A 25,176-nucleotide genomic window follows, 5' to 3' on the forward strand; every position below is an offset into this window, starting at 1 on the left:
AGAGGCTGACAACAGCTGCATATCATTTCCAACTTGACCTTCTTCTTGGCCTTGGAGGTTTTTTTGTGACTGTTTTAAGTTACATTACACAAAGGTTACACCTGTAACAAATTACACATGATGCCATTTTAAATTTCCCTACCAGAGTGTCATGAATATTTATATATGAAATGTCTGTAATTTCATTTGTATCTATGATTTAACTGAAAGCCAACCTGCTCTGGAGTCCTTGGAGAACTCTGCAAATTTTAAAAAGTTGCAAAGAACTCCCCACCCCCACCAGAAAATTTATCAAACAGTTATCAATGCTGGGCTGTTTCATTGTGTCATAGTATATAGTATTGTTTTTTATTTTCCAATATATTGTTTGGTTTTATTGCTTCTGTAAGTGTATGTCTCCCTGATAAAGTCCTCTTCCACATCCAAAGGGCTATCTATGTTTAAGTCTTATTAGAAATCTGTAAAACTTATCCCACAATATTTAGAATGTGAACAAGATGGGCCCTGTCAGTAATAACTGAAACAAAAATAAACAAAAATCAGTCATCCTGGAATCTCAAGCTGTGTTTTTAAAAAAAACAGAACCCACATCTTCATTGGCAGCTCATGATATCAAGCTACATCCTAAATGAATCCATCTACTAAATGATCATTTACGAAACCTTATCCTAAATCTTTTTTTCCAATATTACAAAGCCACGAATAAACTGCTTTGCCATGGTTTTTTACAATGACATCCATGAGCAAATGCCCAATGAACTTGCAAAACTGTCCTTGTTCCTTTTGCATTTTGCAAATTGCTCATTAAATGCCTAATGCAACTTGGATCTTAGCATCTTTTTTGTAATGTGGTGACCAAAACTGGATGCAGTATTCCACGTGTGGCCTTACTAAGGCTTTATAAAGTGGTACTAACACGTGGTTTTGATTCTTTGCTTCTGTTTATACAAGTACTGTATCCTTGTGATAGATGCGTAGATAAGGTAAATGGTTACCTGTTCATGTCTCTCTTTCCCTATTTATGAGTGTCTCTTAACCCATTTTTACCAATTGTGCTTTTTTTATGCTTGTTGAAATTTAATAAAGAAATAGCAAGCTGTAAAGAAGAAGACCCTTAACTTGCAAAAGGAGGGGGTGAGAAGCTTAATTAATACCACCTTTTGGACCCAGAGCAAGGCATCCGATTGCAGTTTTCTAGGAAGGTTGGGGAAGTGGCAGAAACTGAAACTGGCAGCTTTTTTTTAAAAAAAAAGAGGTGAGTATGCGAAAGGACTCCTCATCGGATAGAACCTAGCCATTGCTTGATATAAAACATGGGCATTTGCCAATATTTGGCCAATAACTGCCCATAATGAATAGCCACAGATTGCCCAAATTTGCTAGAAAGCAGGAATATCACACAAAGTTAATTTCATACCCACTCCAAGAAAAATGAGACTATATTCCCGACATAGATATCCTGCCCTGTCCTCCCCCTTCCAATTTCCTTCAACGCTCTACTGACTGCTACTGCATGAGTAGTTGAAACGACAGCTCCATGTTAAAGCCCCACCACCACCCGGTAGCAATTAGCTAACCTTGTCTGATCTTGAAAAACCCATGCAGTGTCTGACCTGATTGGTATTAGGACAGGAGGCACCAGGAAACTTATAAACTCTGAAATCTAGAAAACACTCCAAATGAACTCAATGGGAACCCACTGTATTGTTGCCAAGAAAACAACCTGGATATTTATTTATTTGATTTGTCAATCGCTTATAAGATAATAGGTATAAGTATAAACATGAGTAAGAATACAGGAAATAGGTACGAATAAATGGGGGCAAAAGGACAGGGATAGCTAAAGAAACGATTGCTTGGAAAAATTTTGGATATGGGGTTGACTTAGAGAAATGGCAAAAAATGTGGCCTCAAAATTATAAAATCACAATGTCAACTGCATATAAAGAAAATTTGTATAAGATATTTTACAGGTGGCACTTACCCCAACGAGAATTGTGAGAATGTTCAAGAATAAATCAGATAAATGTTGGAAATGTCATCAGATACCTGGTTCATATTACCATATGTGGTGGACATGCTCGGATGCAAAAAGATATTGGACTATAATCCACATATGGTTGGAAAAAATGATAAAACAACATATAGACTTTAAACCAGAGATATTTTTATTGGGAATTATACCGGAAATATACAACAAAGAATTGAAATATTTGATTGTAAATGTTTTAACAGCGGCTAGAATTGTATTTGCTAAGAATTGGAAAAATGAAAAAATACCTATGCAGGAAGAAATTATTAAGAAAATCATGGACTGTGCTGAAATGAGTAAATTGACATTTGAAATTAGAGAACAAGAAGATAAACAATTTTATATGATATGGGATTTGTTTTATCAATGGTTAGATAAAAAGACATGGTAAAGAAATAGATTAGGAAGCTTTACAATAAAAAATTAATAGATTGATATAGAATACAATATAAAATATATAACCATTGGATGAATGTATAAGATTAAACTACGGTATAATGAAATTAAGAATATCTCGCATAAAATGATGGAAAAATAATTTAGTCAAATGAATGATTAATGATTGATAAATACATAAGCATATGTTAGATTGGCAAGGTAAGAATTTATACAACTTGTGAGTAATGGCTAAAAAAAAGGATAGCACAAAAGATTGTAACCAACTGACACACTGTATGTATATAATTGAAAGATGGTTTTATGTTCTTATGTTTTGTTTGTATGTTTGTTGTAAAAAATAAAAACTTTTGGAAAAGAAAAGGACAGGGATGGTAGGCATGATTGTGCACTTAAGCACGAAGACATCAGAAGTCAAGTTCAACTTGAAGATTTACCTTTTAGGATGGTGCAGTCCTTTGGGTTCAAACTGATGCTTTGGAGTGTGCTGGGTGCAAATGTAGCACCTGCCTGTAAATCTTTAACCATGAACTAACCTTACAGCAACAAGAGTACGCCATAAAATAATTTAAAGCAATCGGGAGGATGATTGCATAATTTCTCCCAGTTATAAAAATGCCATTGGAAAAATCAGAAGGCTGAGTACAACTTAGTTTTTGTACTACAGCCATACGGAAAACCACCTTAAGCCATTATTAAACACTGGAACCAATGTAGAACTGACCCTCACTCACAATTCTTTGTAACTATTCCTTCTAGCCAAATGAGGGCGCAGGAATGCCCTGGGAGAGATGGATAAAGCAAGTTTCCTCTCTATTTTCATCTCTCTTGGCTGAGTGTAAAGGAGAGGGTGAAAACAAAAGCATAGTTGAGGGATGGGGAGCAAAGGTGATTTCCTGTTAGACTGCCTCTTGCAGGGAACTCTGTTGCCCTCCTTGGTTGGTTTCCACCTTCTGTTTGGTGGGAGGGTGTGCATTGGCAGTGGCTTCATTTTCAGCCATGTCCCCCCCCCTCACAGATCAGTGGGAAATGAAGGGGGGATCCAAGGGTGGGAGGGTGGGGACGATGGAGGTGGCAGCAAGGGGAGAAGAGGGTCTGCTTTCTATTTGTTCCTTGAAGATCAAAAGCATCTGGATCCATGTGGAAAGAGCTGCCTTTGGCCGCTAAGTGAAAGTTTTCCCAAAAATGGGTTGTTGTTTTTTTGGTGGATGGGTGGGGGGGAAAGCCAGGACAAACGAAAATCGTCTTTAAAAGACAAAAGAGGGCAGGTTTGAGGGATTTATAAGGCAAACTCTATGAGCCGCTTCTATTGTTGAGAAGAAAGAGGTAAAAAGAAGCAGAAAGTTGTAAAAAAAAAAAAAAGAATACTTTAAGTTAGAAAGGAAAAGAACGACGACACACACACACCCCAACTCCCTGAGGAATTTAAGGCTGGTTTGAGAGAGAGGAGCGGGAGGATTAAGGTGCTCTTTCTAAACCAAGTTGCCAGTTAACCTCAGCCTGGAGTGGGACTGTCCCCACGGCTCGTTTTCGGCCAAAACCAGAAGCTCCTCAGAAAACCGGCGCAAAGCGAGCAAAAGAAGCGGCCGCTTTCCAGACAGATAAACAGAAAGGGGCGGGGGAGCGCCTGGCCGGGAGGGAAGCGGAGGCAGCCTCAGGTCAGGTCGGTCCTCTCTCCCGTCTCTCCTCCGAGCCTCCCAGGAAAAAGGGAGGGGGCCGGCAGGGAGGGAGGCGGGAAAGTGGAGGGGGTGCGGGTGCGGGTGCGGCTGGAGAAGGGAGGTGGGGCTCTCCGGCCGGGAGGAGGTGGTGGGGAAAGAGCGTGAAAAAGCAGCGGCGCGATCCAGTCACACATCAAGCGAAGCCGGGCTCGTCCGCCGGCGCGGACCTGAGGTCGCACAAGCGGCGCGCGCCTCGTCTTCCTCTCTCCCTCAAGAAACTTCTCGACCTCGCGCCTCTCCCGCACCGCAGCGAAACTTCTTTCACTCGGCGTCTCTAGCCCGCTGCTCCCACTGCCCGAGCCTCGCTCTTTTCCCCGAGCCTGGAGTGGTGGTGGTGGAGGGTGGGGGGATCGCGACCTCGCTCCCCGCCCGAGCTGTGCGCGAAGGTTTGGGAGAGGCTCCCCTGCCAGCTCTCGGCACGCCCCCGCCGCGGCCAGACTATTTGTAGGACTCGCCCAGAGAGGATTCCCTGAGCAGTTGGGCGGCCGGAGGAGGAATCCAGCCACCTCCGCCGGGAAGACAGCGGGCTTCGAAGCGGGGTGGGGGGAGAAAGATGTCTCTGGGCTGCGGCCACGGTTCTGCGAAGATGCTGCTGCCTTCGTCCACTCTGCTGCTTGCCCTGGCCGGGCTGCTGGCTTCCTGGGCGCCTCCGGCACGGGGCGCGGCTTGCGAGCCGGTGCGCATCCCCCTGTGCAAGTCTCTGCCCTGGAATATGACCAAGATGCCCAACCACCTGCACCACAGCACGCAGGCCAACGCCATCCTGGCCATGGAGCAGTTCGAGGGGCTGCTGGGCATTCACTGCAGCCCGGACCTGCTCTTCTTCCTTTGCGCCATGTACGCGCCCATTTGCACCCTCGACTTCCAGCACGAGCCGATCAAGCCTTGCAAGTCCGTCTGCGAGAGGGCCCGGGCCGGCTGCGAACCGGTCCTCATCAAGTACGGCCACGCCTGGCCGGATAGCCTGGCCTGCGACGAGCTGCCGGTCTACGACCGAGGGGTCTGCATATCCCCCGAGGCGATCGTCACAGCGGAAGGATCCGGTGAGTCGCCTTCAGTTTCCTCCCCAGCCACCATCCTGGGATCCCTGGCCCTGCCCTTCTGCTCCTTCTGACATTTCCCTTCCACCTCCCCAAGCCTGCCTAGAATTGGGAGCATCGGGTGTTTTCTGGATCCCTGGAAATTGACTTCCAAGTTCAGAAGTCCACCACCACCTTATCTAGAGGCCCCTTGGACAAATGAAATTGGGGGTGGGGGGTGGGGTGGAGAAACTATAGACAAGCTGTGTTAGATGAGGGTGGGGAATGTGTACCATGAGGGAAAGGGGAAATACATGTGGGTAAATATGCTCAGAGTTACTTCTCCCTAAGGTAACCTGTAGAAGTCCTCCTCAACGAACCATCATTGTCTCAAGTCTGCTGGTCTTCTTTCCCCAATTACCCATCTTTTCCTTGATTGCAAATAAACCTTTGTACTTCTTTCATATTTCTAGGCCTTATTTTCTGTATGTGCCCACAACTTAAGCAGCAGTCTCTTGTTATGGCAATCATTTGAGTTCCCAATCTTGCCCATCAAACTCTTTGATCTGTGCAAAAGAAAGCCAATTCCTCTCTAGTAATTTGTAATCATCTAACCATGCTTACACCTTTGTGTAGCCACAATGATGCTGATTTACTCTGTAAATCTCTAGTTTGGAAAACAAACTTAATCATAAGAACTATGAAATAATCAATCTATTTTTCAAATCCTTATCTATCATGCCTGATACATCTCAACAGAGATGAGGAACCTGCAAGGTCTCCAGATGTTACTGCCTGGAGCTAATGAGGGTTAGCCTCTAGCAGCAATTAAAGCAATTAAGTACCTTTAATTTTCTTGTTCTAAGCATAGGGGTGTATCTCCATTTCCAGTGTTGGTTACACTGGTAATTTGCTTTATCTGGTGTTGGTAAACTACAATTCCAGCAAACCAGGTCTTCTGATCTGACTCCATTATTGCCTTTCCATTCCATAATCATAGCTTCTCCAGAAGCCTGCAACCTCCTCTACTGTCTCATATTCTGTTCTCTGTCTGAGTCATTGTAAAACTTGTGTAGCAAAAAAAAAGCTGAAAGAAAAACCTTAGTCTTTGGACTCTGTTCTCAGGCAATACTTTCTTTGTGATCAACTAAAAATGCTTGTTAGCTTTTTCTTGGTTCACTCAAAATGTTACAAAAATGTATTTAAGTCTGCAAGGGAAGGGAAGAAGAGATAGTACCAGCTTTAGTGGAGTTGTGTTCTCTAAGTCCCCTGGAAGATAAAGGACACTTAACAAACTGTCCACAATTGTAGACATTGTTGCTTGCCCATGCTTGCAGGTTTCTTTTCTGTTGGATGAACTAAGATAATTGGTCTTATGTATGAACTGAACATTTGCTTAGTATTGAAGCCAATTGTATTGTCTTCTATGAAAAGAAATAAGGATCCTAGTTTTCCTTTGCTGTGCGTCTGTCCCTAGACTGACAAAATCAGTTTCCCCAAAGTTTTTCTTTGCAAAAACGCTAATTTATTGTTAGGATCTTTTGTGTTTTCTTTCAAATTTATTTTGGCAGTGGTTCTGGAAAACGCTAGGGCTGAAGATGCTAGAAAAATGAAATGGCTGGATTCTGTTTTGAGAACCTCCATCCTTCTGCGGCTTCCCTTGCTGCTCACACTTCTTGATCTGAAGAAGTTCCAAAGATGGAATAGGTTCTTGTTTTTCCTTGGATTCTAGTTAAAGCCAGGGAGGCTGCATATCTATGAAGAGGCTGCATATCTATGCACAGTGGAATTAGAATAATGGCACACATACCTCTTGGCCACTTTGTAAATCAGGTGGCTGCACAACACTTCTCAGCTACACATGGCATTTCACAGATATTGTCTTGGGTTTTTTTTTAAATGTTCAATTAAAATTGGGTTTCACCACCATGGCAACTTTAAGATGGATGGACTCCTGGGGGTTGAAGTCCATGCCTCTTAAAGTTGCCAGGATTGGGAAAGCCTGCATTAGGATGCAGTTCTAGTCCCACCTTGGTCATGAAGCCATCTGGGTAATGTTAGGCCAGTCACTGTCTCTCAGCCCTAAGAAGAAGGCAAGGGCAAACCACTGCTGAAAATCTGACCAAGAAAAGTATAGGGATTAGCCTTGGCAGTTGCTGGAAGTGAGTGGTGACTCACAAAAAGCACAAAAAGCATTATTATTATTGATTGTATTTTAAATTGTATGACAAATATGTTAACACATCCTGCCTGGAATTACAGAGCAATGTAGAGGAAATATAAGCGTTTTAAATAAAGATTAATGGATAATTACATTGTTCAAAGGGTATAAAATAGAATATTGTATGTGAGTGCATATATTAAAAAGGAAATAAAGCTTCCTTTACATGGTAGAGTTAAGTGAACAGGTTTTAAATGTTTCCACTACACAAATTTGTGAGTTACTTAATTTTCTTAATGAGAGAATGTTTATGCATATTATTCTTCGTTTGCAGCCTAATCTAGTCGAAGTGTCTCAGATTTGTGTACCAATCCCATAAACTATCTCAATCTTCTCCATTTCCATGTCAACATACTATTATCCTCAGTCCCTTTGGAAATGGAATAGAAATTAGGAAACAGTTGGTGATTTGTGCTCAGAGGCTATGAGAGCATTTGAGACTCCAAGAGAAATGTGTGTTGGAATCCAAAGGTAGCTTTTGTGACCAATTACTAACTTACCATATAGACTTAGTAAGAAGAACAGGAGGGTACTTACCTGTGTCTGCTATAGGCAGAGCCTACCATAATTAAACGAGAGATTGGAGAAATTCCATTTGGCAAATCTTGATCCGTGATGATAAAGTAACCTCTTCAGGATTGGCTACTCATTGGTGTAACTTTTCTCCTTGCATTTCTCCAGTATGTTTAAATTGTTATGAGGCAAGATTGTAACAAACAACCAGAATGTCTCTGAGTGGGGCGGGAAATATCTTTGGTCAGATCCTTCTTATGCTAATAAGTCTCCTGGCTGTGAAGCTCACCAGGTGATAGTATTGGCAGATAACCCTTAAAATTCCTTTACGTCTTGGAGCAATGAAATTAAATGGAAGCCTTCAACTGCAAAGTATACTGAAAAACCAAGATTGTTTGTATTAGCTGGCACTGTAGTTTGTTTGCTTTGCTTAAGATTTCTAGGATGCAGTTTCTGGTATATCCTGCCATTGCCCAAAAGTTCCAATGAGAAGAAACCCTTTCCATACTGAAAAGGTGGGAAAATCCGTAATCTCTCATATACAGGTAGTCCTCGACCTACGACCACAATTGAGCCCCACATTTATGTCGCTATTTGTTAAGTGAGTTTTGCCTCACTTTACGACCTTTCTTGACACAGTAAATCATTGCAGTGGTTAAGTTAGTCACAGGCTTGTGAAGTGAATCTGATTTACCCATTGACTTTGCTCGTTCAGGAAACTGCAAAAGGTGATCGATCACATGATCCCGGGACACTGCAATGGTCATAAATGTGAGTCAGTTGCCAACTGTCTGAATTTTGATCACATAATCGTGGGGATGCTACAACAGTTGTAAGTGTGAAAAAATGGTCATAAGTCACTTTTTTCACTGATGTTGTAACTTTGAACGGTCACTAAATGAATGAGGACAACCTGTATTACCGAATTCCAAGCTCTCAGCTTGGAAGGCAGTGGAAGTTGTTGTTCAACAATATCTGGGACTCTATATAAGGTCTACATCCTTAATGTGATGAGGAATTGCTTGAAAGCCACCTGAGTTGACAGGAGCACTGGCAAAAGGATGCATGCCTTTCAAATAAGTTAGCTGAGCATAAAGGTATATCTATTAGCACAGCAAGAGCCATCTTGGTCTCATGCAGAGGTGTCAAACTCGCATCATCATGGCAGCGTCATGTGACATATCAGGACTTCCCCCCCCCCTTTGTTAAACCGGGTGTGGGTATAGCCAGCGCATGATGCATCCGGCCCATGGGCTGAGAGTTTGACAGCCCTGGTCTAGTGCTTAAGATGCTGGATGAAGAGTGAGGAAATTCAACTTCTAATCCTGTCTTAGACAGTGCATTTAAGAAGATGGCAGACTTCTGAAAACGTTGCCAAGAAAACCGCAGGGACTTATCCATGTAATGGATGCTTAGCTCTAGAGCAGGATCAAGCAATCCTGGGCATTTCAAATATGGCTCTATACCATTTTTGTGAAATCTAAAAAATTGTATTTTAGGTTTTTTTTAAAAAAAGGATTTTCTAATTCAAGAATGGAGGTAAAGTGCTGGATTTGAAAAGTCACAAGTGTTTTCAGGCTTATACCTTACTCTTGTAAGGCTAGAGCGCTCTGAATTAAGATGGAAAAACTACAGAATGCTCAAAATAAATGCCAAAAAAGTGTTCTATTTTACAGGGACTAAGGAAGTTGTCTGTATTGGCTTGACATTTGGCTTGCTAAATAGTTGCTATATTTCAGGCTTGGTTGTGCAGAAGGTTTGCTTTTCCATTATGCCAGGTTTTGGAATGGTTTGGGAACTATTCTGGACATTGTCTAAACACCTGAAAATTGAGATTTATTTGAAAATCTAGGCTAGCTTATGATTTGAAACAGTAAAGCTGGAAGAATCTTTATAAGAAAGGAAGGTATATACCACAAGAGAGATTTGGTCTCTCTTGTGGCTTTCTAAAAGTACATTGTACAACCAAACAGTGTGTGTTCCTAACTGTACCTTTTTAGTTCTACCTCACAGCTGAACTTGCACCTTCTGGCTCAGCTGAGACAATTGGGGCAGCCACCTCCCTCCTCAGGCTCATCCCACTCCCCATTCTTCATTTGCCTCGTATTTTGACAACTGGTCTTCAAGCTTCAGCCATTCTAAACCTCACTCCCCAGATCCGTCTACAGACAGAGTGTTGACTGTTGTTTCAGCTGCCTTGGGTTTGATACCTGCTGGGAAGCTCTGCGGGCAAGTGGTTTCGAATGGCGGAGTGGGGGCAGGGAGGGTGAATGTCTCACATTGAAGCCTCTGCAAAGGTCCACCTCCCCTAATCACAGAGGTGCTTCCCAAAGTGCCTTCAGAACAGATCAGCACTGAAATCCGGCTTGGCAAAACAGCCATTAAGAAACCGTCATATTCAGAGCCACGGAGAAGTCGTTTTCTGTCAGGTTGCCCCAACGTTACCTATTACGGAGGACCAGAAAGAGCACAATAGTTTCATTGAATAAAGCCAGCGTGGAATCCATGAACGCTTTCTTTCACTGAGGGGGAACATGATGACATTCTTGGTGCTGAGATGTTTTTTAAACTAAACAAACACGCTGGCCACTAGGCTGAAGCCATCTCTCTTCCCACTCCTCTCTCTCCCCATCCTCCCCCCACTCCTTCCAGGAATACGAATTCCTCATCTTCTAAAAGTAGACTAAACAGTGACTTGAAACTTTGGGAAATGGAGATACAAACTCAAATTGTGTGTTGGGGGGTGGGAGGGAGATCGATAGGTTTGCAGGAGGGGTCCCAGGACCCTGGGCTGTTTAAGCACAAGCCTTGGGTCCATGCAAACTGGTGTAACTTGTGGATCAATTACACCTGTTTGCATGGACTCAAGGTTTGTGCTTAAACACTCCAGGGCCCTGGTACCTCCCCAGCAAACCCATCAGTCTCTTCCACATCTTGAGTTTGCATCTCCATGTGGCTCGTATGCTGTAGGCATATGTGGCCAGAAAGAAATGGGGGTTTGTAGCACCTGGGGCTGTACTGTATTTTGGATGTGTCCTGCTAAGTTATGGTCACAAGGATTCAGGGGGGAATCTTCTTAAATGTACTGCATTTATCAAAGAGGTTGCTTCGTGATAACAGCCACAGGGGGGGCGGGGGAACGGACTCATACAGTTATTGTGCAGATGTACTCCTGTTCTTGCTATGTCCTGGCAAGATTCTGGCCTAAAACCGGAGAAAATCCCACTACCAATCATTGTGAATCAGGATGAATATTGTTTTCCCACACACAAGGCTGCTTTCTCTCAGGAGAAATCTGTTGGGGCAATGATGGACATAGCTGAGGCAGGAAGGGATGGAAGGCAAAGTCAAAAGTGAGTTTAGATATTATTGCATTCAATTCTAGTGTCACTTGCCTTGATCGACCGCAAAGGGCTTCCAAACTTAGGCCAGGAGAGTGCATAAAACCATGCAGTCCATGTGGCCTAAGGAATAGACTACCTAGTGACTCATTGCCTTAATGGCAGGTTGCAGTGTTTCTGAATGACACATAATTTTGTGGGCCATCTCTCACCACCTAGCAGCTTTCAGCTGTGTTAAATCTTATTTCCCATTACCCACAACGTAGTGCACAGCTTTTCCCATTTCCTGTGATTAATCTGCTGGGAGTTGACACTCAACTTCTGGAGAACCAAGAATTCCCACCTTTGAAACTAAATGTGTGACCTGGCTTATAACAGAAGATAGGACCTCTGTCCTCCTATAACTCTCTTATCCAGCCCTTGGTGATTCGAGGTCCATGAACACACTTCTCCCAAATGAAAAGATTATCCCTGGAAGGAACCCTTCATCCATGAAATAGATTTATTCAAGACACCTAGAATGACAGGGGATGAAGTTGGAGAGCAATCTGACCACCAATCCTGAACAATCTTTCTTAGCCATGAACAGCTGACTGACAGGCATTCATATGGGCAAAGTGAGTCCCCAGCTCAAAACTGCTTCTGTTCCCTCCTTGGGACCTCACTTCATGGAAACAGCCTTGCCAAAGCAATTTTGCTATCTATTGAGCAGCCTGAGAAGGTACCTCTGATGGGATGGCATTTTGGATTGTACCATTTTGTACACCACCAACATTCGATTTTGTTCAGCACCCTGCTTATCTCTTTGATATTTGAATTTTAAAAGATGTGTAGTGCTGTTTCCTAGGGGGAAAAAAGAGAAACAGAGTGGAGGCTGGAACTACAGTTCTCCATGTAAGCAAGCAGTTTTGTCTTGCTTGTAAAAAGAGAACATGTTTTTTTTAACTATTGTATGTTTCAATCCTATCCCGCCCTTCTTGAACTCATGTCTTTTGATACAGTTGCTATCTCCAAAGGAGAATAGTTATTACTTGGTGTCGGTAACCAACTTGCTACTGAAACAATACATCTGAGAAAATGTTTAGGAAGGACAATCACTGTAGAAAACGGTGACCTATAATCTCATTTTTCTTGTAAGATGAAATGAATTTAGAGGAGATCTGCTTTAAGAGAACATTGAAGGGATTTGGTATTAAAATACATGGTTTTAAATCTTAAGTAATCATATTTGTCATCATCATAGTCTATTTTCCATGAAGTAGGGGTGGGGGTGCAGTACTGGGAGAGTTTATCCAGTGTAGTATCTGAGTATTTTCTGAAGTCAGTGCTGTAAATTTAAAACTTTTTCTATTTTACTAAGAAATTTCTTTTCTTCTCTCACTCAGAGAACTAGCCTTTCTGCAACTTCCTTGCTCAATCTCCCCCCCCAAAGCCCCCCAAAAAAACTTTGTTTAATATATTCATTTTACTTAATATAAAAATATAATTGTATTATTGAAAATCATGGAGAAAAAATAAGCTACTAAATTGGTTTGCTAATTATGGGCGAATTTAAGCCACTGACTCTTAGCCCACTACACCCCACAGAGTTGTTGTTATAGGAGGCAAGAGTACTAGGTATGTTCATTGCCTTAAGCTATATGTTAAAAAAGCAGGTTAAAAATATAATAATACCATGTAAACACCATCTGCATTGACAAAGTCACCATCAGTCAATTGCAAAAGGTAATGAGATAATTTACATCCTGTGACACTAGATTTAACACCCTCAAACAACATATCCCTAGCATAAGTCCTTGAGAAGGACTCCATTGGTGGATAAAAATGCCAAACCCAGTCTAAACATCTGACTGACTGAGCAACCAATCATTAATAATAAGTTTCTATTTACAAAGGAAAATAGGTGGGTATGGAAGGTTGCAAGGATCCAAGACATTTGATGAAGAAAAAAAAGGCATTGGAAGAATATCTGAAGGACAGTGAAGAAGATGCACTGAAGCTGTTATACCATGAAGGTTTATGAGTACTGCAGAAACCAAACTGGCCTACAAGAAAAACCAAATGAAGAACCGAAAAGAGACAAGGGGAGACAAAATATGACATAGTTTAAAAAAACTAGCAGGCAAAGCAATTCATAATAAGACTTGGCAATGGCTAAGAGCAGGGAAGTTGAAGAAAGACGCAGAGGGGCTAATTCTGGCTGCATAAGACCAAGCTTTATTAACAAATACATACAAAGCCAGAATTGATAAGATGGCAACAGATAGCAAGTGCCACCTATGCAAAGAAGCTAAAGAAAAGTGGACTACCTAGTTAGCTTCAGCAAGAAGATTGCACAGACTAATTACAAACAATGGCATGACAAAGTAGCAACAAATGGTGTACTGGAAAATCTGCAAGAAATACCACTTGCCTGCAAGCAATACCACTTGCCTGCAAGCAAGAACTGAGGGGACCACAACAAAGATAATGTAATACAAAATGAAGCTCAAATGTTCTGGGACTTTAGAATTCAAACAGACAAGTACCAGCCACACAACATCCCAGATTTAACAATTGTCAATAAGTAAGATTTTAAAAAAGAATAGAGGAAAACACAGTACCTGGAGACAGCAAAATAGAAGAAAACCTGGAGGGGGAAAAAAAATCACAAAATACAAACACTTGTGAATAGAAATAGAATGACTGTGGCAAAAGAAAGCAAAGAGAGAACCAAAGGTGATAGGCACCTTAGGCACAATCCCAAATCATCTGGAGCATCACTTGAACACTGTGGCATTGTCAAAAATCAGCATCAGTCAATTGCAAGAAGCAGCTTTACTTGGAAAAGCTTATATCCTGCGATGGCACCTTTAACCCCATCAAACGACATCTGCCTATTCCAGTCCTTGGGAAGGACTCAATTAAATGGACAAAAATGCAAAATTCAGTCTAAGCATCTGGCTGATTGTGCAACAAAGAATAGCAAATAAGCTGCTAAAGCATAAATGTATAACAGAAGAAATAAATTTGGGTTTGTTTCTCAGCCCATCATAAAAGCCTGTTTAGCCATGTGCTGGTACAATTATCTGAGGTGGAGCAAACTGGCTGCATTCTCACATAATGAATGGGAAGCCAGGTTTTATTTTTGCTGTGTTTTGCTGAGAACATCTTAAAAGTCACATCATGGCCTTAGAACTGAATGCATTCTACATAAGGACAGATGAAGGGCAAATGAAGGGTACTTCAGAAAAGGTGGGTCCTCCTAATACAAGTAGTCCTTGACTTACACTATTCGTTTAGTGACCATTTGAAGTTACAATAGCCCTACAGTCATTGCTTGGCAACCAGCACTTACTTACAATGATTGCAGCATCCCAAGGGCATTTGATTGCCATTTGCAACCTTCCCAACTGGATTCTGACCAGCAAAGTCAATTGGGGAACCCAGATAAACAATCATATTTGATTCATTTAACGATGTAATTCAGTTATGGCAAAAATCATAACTTTGTTAACTCACTTAACAACCACTTTTCTGGTCCCAATTGTGGTTGTGTAAGAGCTGTGGTGGCATGGTGGTTAGAATGCAGTATTGCAGGCTAAACTCTGCCCACAGCCTGGAATTTGATTCTCATCAGCTCAAGGTTGACTTGGTCTTCCATCCTTCCAAGGTCAGTGCTCTGAATGGTGGAAGTCTTGCGTCAACAGAAAGACCAGGCAGAGGGTGTCACATTCTTGCTATCTGCAGTCTACTTTTGGCAAAAATCAAAACAAAACATACAATGTGTTTTGTGGATTCTATTTTTTTTAATCTCTTAGTGGGAGTTAGGGAGCCATGCTACAATTTTAGCTGTGCTGCAAGTATAAGCAATATTGTCCAATACAGATAATCCTGTCTTAGCACCATCCAACAAAAGCAACTTAATAATGTGGAAAACCACCAAATCGTTAAGGCTCACAGATGTTGAGACGCCCATGAACTTAAACAACAGACAAATAACTGGAACGGATGACCAGAACATAACAGAAATAAATGAAGAAAACAAAATCTTCTACATTTAAGAATAAATTGTGTCCAACGTTCTGAGAAGAGATATATACTGTACTTTGGCACAGCCTTCTTCAACTTGGCCCCTTTTTGCTGTGCTGGGACAGGGATAGATAATAAAAAGAAACACAGTAAGGTAGGGATGATATATGGCTCTACCATATTTTATTGGCAGGAAGTGGTCTGTAAATGCAGTTTAAAGATTGTGGCTAGAATGTAGAGACAAGATATGAATTCCCACTGAAGTTCTGTTTGTTCCATCTGAAACCATTTCCCCGTTTGAAAAGACACCCCTGTTTCTTTGCCAGAAGGAATCTGATTCTGCAGCAGATTGATTTTCAAGCTGCAGGCAGTTACATCTTCCATACTGATGCCAAAGTCTTTACATGCCAGAGTCTTGCAAGTCAGGTACTGTATCGATTTGATCAATAAATAAAATCCCAAGCATGAATATGTAACGTTAGTAGTGTGTTCTTGATATTTGCTCAGTGAATAGCAATAGTAATTAGCACTTAGACTTATATACTGCTTCACAGTGCTTTACAGCCCTCTCTAAGCAGTTTACAGAGTCAGCATCTTGCTCCCAACAATCTGGGTCCTCATCTTACTGACTTCGGAAGGATGGAAGGCTGAGTCAACCTTAAGCCGGTGAGAATCGAACTGCCAAACAGCCATCAGTCAGCAGAAGTAGGCTGCAATGCTGCATTCTAACCACTGCGTCACCACGGCTCTTATACTTTAGGGGTGTTAGTCTGTCTTATTGTTTTAATATTGCTTTAATTTATCTGAAGGTCTCCAGATGCATGAATTACAGCTCCCATATTATCAAGCATGGCCATTTGGGTGTGATGGGAGTTTAGTCCAAAACATATTGAGTGAATTTGTGCAGACAAGGTGGAGAAAGAACACTGAAATACCACAGTTTAGCAGTTTCCAAGAAAATACCATTGTAATTATGGAGACTACATTTCTAATGAATTAATAGCCACCCTAATTAATGCCCAGCATGACCACTGATCCTGTTGGAAAAGATTCTGGGATAAACTATAAACTTTACATCTTTGGAAAACTGCAGGCTGGATGTTACTGACATGAACAATGTTTCTTTTATTGCAATGCATTAAGTTGACAGGCACATTTCCACGGCAGGATACATTCAAAAAGACTTCTGGAAGAAATTGGAAATTTCCATTTTCTCTTCTGTCCTTTCATATCATTCTGCCTTATGAAAGATATCCAGTATTTATTTAATAATTTGATATAGCCGCAAGACTTAATGATCATTTAATTAATAAAGCTTGTCTTGATCAAATTGTGGCCCGTTTTAATAAGGCAGGCATTGTTGAATTAATGTTAAGAACGCTTTGGATATATTTTTTCATGTTTTTTTTTGCTCCTTGCCCTAGTTTACAAGAATAGCTCTAGTTACTGTTTAATGGATCACTATTAAAGTTCAGAGGTGAAATAGATACAAATTCAGGGCCCAAAGATTGTAAATGGGGCTCCAGGCTCATTCCTTAAATAGATTGCCTATATTTAAAGATCATGTATTCTTGGTCTTTCAGTGTATGAAAATATTGATCTAAAGCTGGGGTGTCAAACTCAAGGCCCACGGGCCTGATCTGACCCATGGGATGCATAGATCTGGCCCACAGGGCCGTGCTGGAGACAGTGAAAATGGAGCTTGGTGAGGCCTCTGACACAAGTGACGTTGAGCTGGCCACACCCTGGCCATGCCCACCTGCCCCCCCCCCCCCGGTCAAACACAACCCTAATGCAGCCCTCAGTGAAGTTGAGTTTGATACCCCTGATCTAAAGCATTTTTAGGGGTGATCTTTAAAGACAAGGATATTGTACGTTGATTAGCAGTAGTAACAACAAATGTAGATTAATGTCTTTATTTTAATATTGTGGGCAGTTCTTATGTTCTCTAGGCCAGCTTTTTCATTATCACAGTGGCAGTAAAAAGTGTTCTGAGTGTACAGGTAGTCCTTGACATACGACTGTAATAGAGCTTGATATTACCATTATATGTCACGGCAGTCATAAAATACAGGTAGTCCTCAATTTATGACCACAATTGAGCCTAAGATTTATGTTGTTAAGTGAGACATTTGTTAAAGTTAATCTTGCCCCATTTTACAACCTTTCTTGCCACAGTTGTTAAGTGAATCACTGCAATTGATAAGTTAGTAACTTGGTTATTAAGTGAATCTGGCTTCCGCATGAACTTTGCTTGTCAGGAGGTCGCAAAAGGAGATTGCATGACCCCAGGACATAAGCAACAGTCATAAATATGAACCAGTTGCCAAGCATCTGAACTTTGATCCCATGATCATGAGGATGCTACAAAGGTGGTAACTGTGAAAAACTGTCATGTCACATTTTTCAATGCTGTTGTAACTTTGGACAGTCACTAAACAAACTGTGGTAAGTCGAGGACTATCTGTATTGTGACATTTTATGTGGTCATTAACTGAATGCTGCAGTCATTAAGCGAACCGATGGACATAGTTTTGCCAAAAACAGAAGTGCCAGTTTTGGCAAAATGTTATAAACTTAAATTACAGGATTACAGGATTTTGCAAATGGCTATAAATGCAGCACCACCAAAGGAGTGTGACTTTTAGAACTTTGGATCCAGGTCGTTTGTTCTCTTTTTTGGTTTGGTTGTAACTTTGAACAGCTGCTGAGCAACTGGTCATAAATTGAGGACTACCTTTTCATCATAGGAAGTTGGACTTTTATTCTTGGCTTCTGAGCGAAAGCTCTCCCTGATTTTTGAAAAAGCAAATATAATCTTAGTTCCACTTACTAATAACAGTCTTCCTCATTCCATGATTTTAAGTGCCAGAACTTACAGTATTTATATTATAATGGGGATTTTGAGATTTCAGGCCAACTCTTCCAAGGATACCAAATCGGGGAAATCTTTTTTAATGGATGAAAAATGAAGTGTTTTGTTGTGGCTGTGTTGAAAAATCTAGTATGAAACTATACTAACACTTGTTTACATATTTAACAATTCATGCCAGATTTCCCTATGGATTCTAATAATGGGAACTGTAGAGGCACCAATGCCGGTGAGTACATTTTTATCTAATATTTTGCTTTTGCCTTTTACTCTTGTTGTTTTGTTGAGCTCAGGTCTCAGCAGAATAGAAGCTACCTAATAGTGTCAGAATGTTTTGTATAGTACAAAAAATATTGCTTGAAATAAAAGTTCCTTCCCACTTGCCTAGTTCTCCCAGTTCTATAAACTGGAGGAAAGTGATAAATTGGATAAAACAATGGCAGAGTAGAAACATATATTTAGATAAGAGTCTGTTCTATGGTAACTGTTCAACTGGTATTGTACCCAAGAAGATTGTTAATTTTGCAAACATTGCTTTTCCTTTGACATTCTTTTTTTTATATAAAGTTTGATTCTGGCGTTTTCATATGCTTTATGTCTTGAATTCGTATAATTATGTATATGGCACGTTCAGTCCATTATTTTACAAAAGAAAGAAAGTGAAATGAATTAAAGAAGCTTTTAAAGTTTCATAGAGAATAAATGGTTTTCCGTTTGTTTTAAGAAATTCAAATCTTTAAAATAAGACTTTCCTAGATTTTCGATCACCGAATCCAGTCAGTAAATTTGTTATATACACAAAGAACATATTTTTTTTTATCTCCCAGGAGTGTTCACCAGAGTAGAAATGGGTAATAGAAATTAAATATATACCTACAAACATGGTTTATATTTACGCAGTAATTCCTTAAAGCTAATCCTTGGTTTTCCCTTATAATGCAGATATGAATGTGCCATTGTAGGAAGTTAAAACCCATCCCACTCCTAGAAAAATGAAATATTTTAGGAAATACTCAAAAGGCAGAATATTTCCCCTGAAAGGGAGTTAGAAACTCAGCCCCCCCAACTTTGTTAATGAGCCATTAAGGCCTGGGCCAGTCTTTTCTACATAACAAAGATTCAGTGCCATTTAATTGCCCTTCTTGCATCACCCAGCAAGATTCAACCAAACTTAGCACACAGACAACCTACAAAGCTAGCTATGACCTCTCACAGCAACCATTCAGGATACTCTTCCTGTGCCTTTGAACTTCCTGTGAAGTTCAAAGCCCGGAGAGGGCATAAAACCCAGGGACTCTCAGCATCTCTTCCCTTTTTTGCCCAGGACCCATGTGGTTCAGTCCACCATTAAACCATCTTTCTAAGCAGTCACCATGTTTCCAGTGTCTTTCTTCCCACTTGGACCTGAACCCAGATGGACATTTCTTCCAACACCATGTTCTCCAATTATTACTCCCAATCATCATCTGACCTTCTTCTTAACCTCCCTGCAATTTATTTTCCAAGTTCCAATGTTCCCTGTTAATGGGAAGTGCCCGAGGCAAGTTCTGTAGCACAAAATTGTGAAGGATTGTAACCAAATGCTATGTTTGTTGGAAATTTCGGGAGTTATAATCCCAACACATTGGGAAGGAGCCAGGTTGTATCAGGCTATTGTTATAAAAATTACAGCAGGATCCCATGTGAAGCACTTCACATTCCTTAAAATAACATGGAAATTTTCAGCACTATCATTTTTTTAATATATATCTTCAAAACCTTATTACAAGGGGCACTGTGGGATGTTGTTCAAAGAAAAGTCTATTCTAACAAATATTGCAAATGTTCTGTAGTGTATTTTCTTCTGGTGAATAATGTCTTTAGGCAATATCTAATCAAGTAATCCCTGACAAAAACAATTGGCAAGTTCTTTTATATAAATAATTACCCGTTCTTTCTGGGCTGGAAATAACATTTTTGTCCTTTTCATAAAATGTGCATTTGTGCTTAAGGTTTCTTCCGGCTTTTTTATTTTATTTTAAAAATATAATGCTCTTGCTGTAGTTTGTAGGTTATTGAATGCTCTTGCTGTAGTTTGTAGGTTATTGAATTCTAAAAGAAATAAACTATGCCAATAAAAAATAATATTCTTAAAAATTTCATTTGCAATGTCCATTGTTTCTCTAGCTCTAGTGCCTTAAGTCTTAAACAGTGCAACTAGTTTTCCCTTGCCCTTCCTTATACCTGGACATCTCCGTCTCACCTGCCAATCCCTAGGATGTTTAGGACTCATCTTTTACATCAAAGCTATAGACAACCTCATTTTGGGAGATTTACATATGAAACTTTTTTTTTTAAAAAAAAAACCATTTTTGGTGAGATATCACATCCAATTTGGAAGCATTTCCTATACATTTATAGTGGATCCTTTTTTACACATTATTCTAATTCTTTGGCCCATAGCCATTCGTTTTTACTTGTTTTTATATCCTTTATAATATGTTTTGGTCACACTGTTCTCCCAGTAGGCTTCAAATTGTCAAATGCCAACTTAATTTTTTTTACTAACAGCCAAGAAAGGAAGCGCGAAGGATATTGCTGGAGATGGCATGCTGCACAGGATTACCACTACCTTGTGGTCCGCCCCCTTCCCCTATCCCTATTTCATGGGAAGGAGGGGCAAGACCCAGAATAGTTTTTCTAAATGACTTACCAGGGTTTAGCTCCTAAGAAAACCCAGCACCGTATTGTATCAGATCAGGCATTTTCAAAACCAGCATTTTGAATTGAACTGGGAAGTCTAGTGGAAACCAGTGCAATGACTGAAGAATGGGGTTTCTCCTGCAGTGGCAGTTTAAGAAAATTTAGCTAATTGAAGATACAAATTCCACTGGATGTGCAAAATCTTCTGAATTTAAAATGCTTCTGAGCTCAAACAAAGCAGCTTATTCCAATCTTATTGCAAGCATCTGCTGATATTCTGATTATCCTGCAAGTCTTTTGAGCTTGGAATACTTCAAGGAATGTTGCTTTCCATTCGAAACAGGGTATTTTGAGCTTAAAATGTTTTGCACAGTTCTCGAGTTTGAATCATGCAAGTAGATGTGAAAATCTGTAGCGCTCAGATACTTATATTTTCTGGGTTGAAGACACAAACAGCCCTGTGGTGAGTTTTATTCCTGTTATTGCTAAGAAAGCAAATAAGCTTTTCTTCCAGGTGAAAGTTAAATTAAATGTTCTTACATATCTTTGTTGATATATTTCTTATCTTGACTGGTAAAGTCGAGAGCAAAAAGGCAGGCAAGACATGTAAAAACATATGGCATTGTCTTGGAAGTATGTATGTTTACTGCAGTGTTTTCTGTATTTTCTATTTAGTGATATATAAATTATCAGGCAGCAAACTAACAATTTAACTAAGCAAGTTGACAGAGTGCTTAAGCTTGCAATGGTAATACCTTACCTCATTAGAACAGAAGAAATCATTGTTGAAAAATGCATATTTTGAGAGAGAAAAACCTCACTATTGCTGATCATACTGAGAAGACAGCTGGGACTGATAGGAAATTTGGTTCTAAAGATCAGCTATTGTATAGCTGACTATGTGGGTGAGGATCTGTCCTGAATTTACAGGCACTCCTTGAGTTACAAGAGTAATTAGGACCAGAATATCCATCACTAAGTATTGCAGTCGTGTTACATGGCCGCACTGCTTTGCAACAGCAGTCTGGGCACTCCTGGACTGTTGTTACCTGAATCCACCATGTTGTTAGGCAAGGGCCCATCCAATCCAAACCATTCCTAACTTCTCCACTCCATTGCGAGAAGGTCATGTGCGATTTGGATAAGGGTATGTGTGGCCTCGGGAAGAAGGTCCTCCCCAACCTTGGTGCAATTCATCAGCAGGAAGAAGAAGAAAACAGCAAACTGGGTGTGGCATGGCCATTGGAGTGAAAAGAGGGAGGCAGCAGGGAAGCCAAAAGGGTTACAGGTGAATGGGAGAAAAGTGGCGAGGGGGGCAGGGAGTTAAGAGTCCCTGTGGTTAATTCTTGTACTTATAATTCTATAAGTATCGGTGGGCTGCTAAGTGCCCGTATTTTGGTCACATGACCAAGGGACTCTGTAGCACCCATAATTTCCGGGACTGGGCATAATATTTGTTCAGTGCAACCATGTTCAATGTCAGCTTAACCTTGAATGGTTGCTGAACAAATGGTTGCTAAGTGACGAGTACCAGTCCAGATAGTCCTCGACTCACAACAGTTCACTTAGTGTCCATGTCAAAGTTACAACAGCACTGAAAAATGTGACTTAGGACCATTTTTCAGACTTAGGACCACTGCAGCATTCCCATGATCACATAATTAATCATTCGGATGCTTAAACAACGGACACACATTTATAATGGTTGTCGCATCCCTGGGTCCTGTGATCCCCCTTTGTGACCTTCTGACTGGCAAAGTCAGTGGGGAAACCAGATTCACTTAACAACTGGGTTACTAACTTAACAACTGCAATGATTCACTTAACAAATATGGCAAGAAAAGCTGTAAAGTGTGCAAAACTCACTTAACAAATTTCTCATTTAGCAACATAAATCCTGGGCTCAATTGTGGTCATAAATCGAGGACTACTGTACTTTTGTCAGCTCATTTTGCTTTATTTTCCTTTCCCCTTAGCCAAGAAGGGGGAATGTTTGATCTTCCAAATATTAAAGTTACCATCGTTTTGGAAGATGGTAAAGGGTTGAGTGGGAAAGATTTGCTTTGATAGCAACCTGTTGAAAAGCAGACAATGTGTACTTGAAGGTATTGTTAAAGTCATTCATTGACCTGCAGACTGGCTGTATCCTAGAAGCATTCCACTCTTTGCTGTGGGTTTCTTATCAGGAGAGGAGAGTATTTAGATTTCTTTTTTCTTTTTGGCCAGAATAAAAGTACAGGTGCCCTCATTCAGTTTTGTTCACCTACTGTTGCACCTCTCCTGTCTAATAAGTGATCCAAGAGGAGAGATCTATCTGATGCAAAGCACAGGGAGCATTAGGGATATGGAAACTTGACTTCTGTGTTGTTCTGTTTTTTAAGAATCTCAAATACATCCCCCCCCAAGGGAAGTACGGTGGTCTTTTAGTCTAGATGAATTGTTCATGACTTTTGGGAACCTTACATTGCACCAATCACTGTATCAAAGAACCTTAGTCTATAACAGGAGTGGGCAACTATGGCCCCTTTACAACCTGTGGCTGGCTGAGGAATTCTGGGAGTTGAAGTCCCCAGGTCGTAACGGGGCCATTGCTTGCCCACCCCATGGTCTATAAGGATAACAAGAAAATATAATTGAAGTAATTTGGATTTGCATTGGGACAGCAGCAGTGATTGTACAGTAGGGGAAGGTGTTGGGAAAAATCAGGCTGGTGGGATAGGTCATGTCTAGACTACCAAGGAATCTTCGTGGTCTGCATTCCCCAATGAAAATCTTCTGCTCTGAATCAGTGTCTTAACACAAATCCTACAACTATCTTGTTTTATAATCCTGGGAAAATAACTTGTTGCAAACTTTTTAAAAATGTTGCTTGGATTTTATGCTGTGTCTGACTGTATGCAGAAAGAAATGCCTGTAATGATTACAACATCTTTCTTTTGACAGTAAGATTTCTAATAAATCTGTAAGATATTGTATATAAGCAATAAACTTATTTTTTTTCTCCCGTTAAGAAATGGGCTGAGTGAGACACAAACCAATTCCTACTGTCAACACAGTTTACTTGTAACTATTGCCAAATCACTTTCCTTTTTTCAGTTCTAATGCAAAGGAAAATTCTGTTTTCTAGAGCGCTGCAAATGCAAGCCTATAAAAGCTACCCAGAAGACTTATCTTCGGAACAATTACAACTATGGTAAGTGTGGCATGAGGACAAAAAAATAACTTTTGAAGAAGAGATTAAAGGAAAGCAGAAATGATTTCACAGAAAGGGGTTCTTGGACAGCTACTTTAGCCAATTGCTATCTCTAAAGGCAGGTAGCTGTTGGGGACAGTGGTGGGATTCAATTTTTTTTACTACTGGTTATGTGGGCATGGCTTGGTGGGCGTGGCAGGGGAAGGATAGTGTAAAATCTCCAGTCAGAAGTGGTATTTGCCGGTTCTCCGAACTACTCAAAATTTCTGCCAGAACTGGTCAGAACCTGCTGAATACCATCTCTGGTTGGGGATCATAAAATGTCTGCTGAAAGTGAGTTTTAAAGAGCTCAAGTTCTTCCCTCACCTTTTTCATGATCAAAGCAGCCATTTTAGGTAGTTCAGGCTGTCAAAAAGATTGATCATCCCAAGGTCAATCAACAAGTTTTGAAGCTTAGTGGAATTTGAATTTGGCATTCCTAATTTTCACCTGAAACCTTTAAGTATAAGTAGCTTTCTGGATGGGAGCAAGATCAACCAAATGCATTTTGGAAATTTCAGAAGCATTAGATACAGATGCAGCACTCCTCTAGAAAAGAAATAAAAAGAATAAAATTTATTTCAAGAAGGCAGCTATTGTTTTCTTCATCACTAATAATAATCAAGTGCCAAAACTACCCTTCATGCTTAATGTTTTAAGAAATAGGAACATTTTTACTCTGTTTTCAATTATTAATTTTCAACTTTTTTAAAGAAAGTTTTTTCTCTGGGATCGAAAAGAACAAAATATTTTGGAAGATGCATTAGATGTCCTCATTTTAACCTCTGTCGTTCTTCTTTTTCTTCAGTTATTCGGGCTAAAGTTAAGGAGGTAAAGACCAAATGTCATGATGTCACTGCAGTGGTTGAAGTAAAAGAAATTCTAAAATCTTCGTTGGTGAACATTCCCAGGGACACAGTCAATTTATATGCAAACTCTGGCTGTCTTTGCCCACCGCTTAACGCTAATGAAGAATATATCATCATGGGCTACGAAGATGAGGAACGTTCTAGGTAATAATGGGCTTCTCTTTAATTAGTTCCACCAAAACACAGTTAACTAAGTAAAATTAGGAAACCAAAAGAGAAATATCTTGATTGTGGACCAGATATTATCAAAAACAAGTTGTTTTATGGGCA

General features: G+C 40.4%; 1 protein-coding gene across 2 annotated transcripts in view; it reads left to right on the plus strand.

Annotated features, from left to right (window-relative positions):
- The first annotated feature begins 2,158 nt into the window (after positions 1-2,158).
- FRZB (frizzled related protein) overlaps positions 2,159-25,176 on the plus strand; it is a 34,309-nt gene continuing 11,291 nt past the window's right edge. Inside the window, exons 1-4 of one of the 2 annotated variants that reach the window (XM_026668038.2) lie at positions 2,159-5,189; positions 18,305-18,352; positions 23,933-23,998; positions 24,846-25,050. In XM_026668038.2, the coding sequence (XP_026523823.1) occupies positions 4,700-5,189; positions 18,305-18,352; positions 23,933-23,998; positions 24,846-25,050 (809 nt within the window). In that variant the 5' untranslated portion in view covers positions 2,159-4,699. The remainder of the gene's footprint in view (positions 5,190-18,304; positions 18,353-23,932; positions 23,999-24,845; positions 25,051-25,176) is intronic. The other variant, XM_026668039.2, reaches the window with a different exon arrangement.

The sequence above is a fragment of the Notechis scutatus genome, chromosome 1 (genome assembly GCF_049901735.1).
Source record: "Notechis scutatus isolate UNSWTSFEM ecotype Mainland chromosome 1, rNotScu1.2, whole genome shotgun sequence".
NCBI lineage: Eukaryota > Metazoa > Chordata > Lepidosauria > Squamata > Elapidae > Notechis > Notechis scutatus.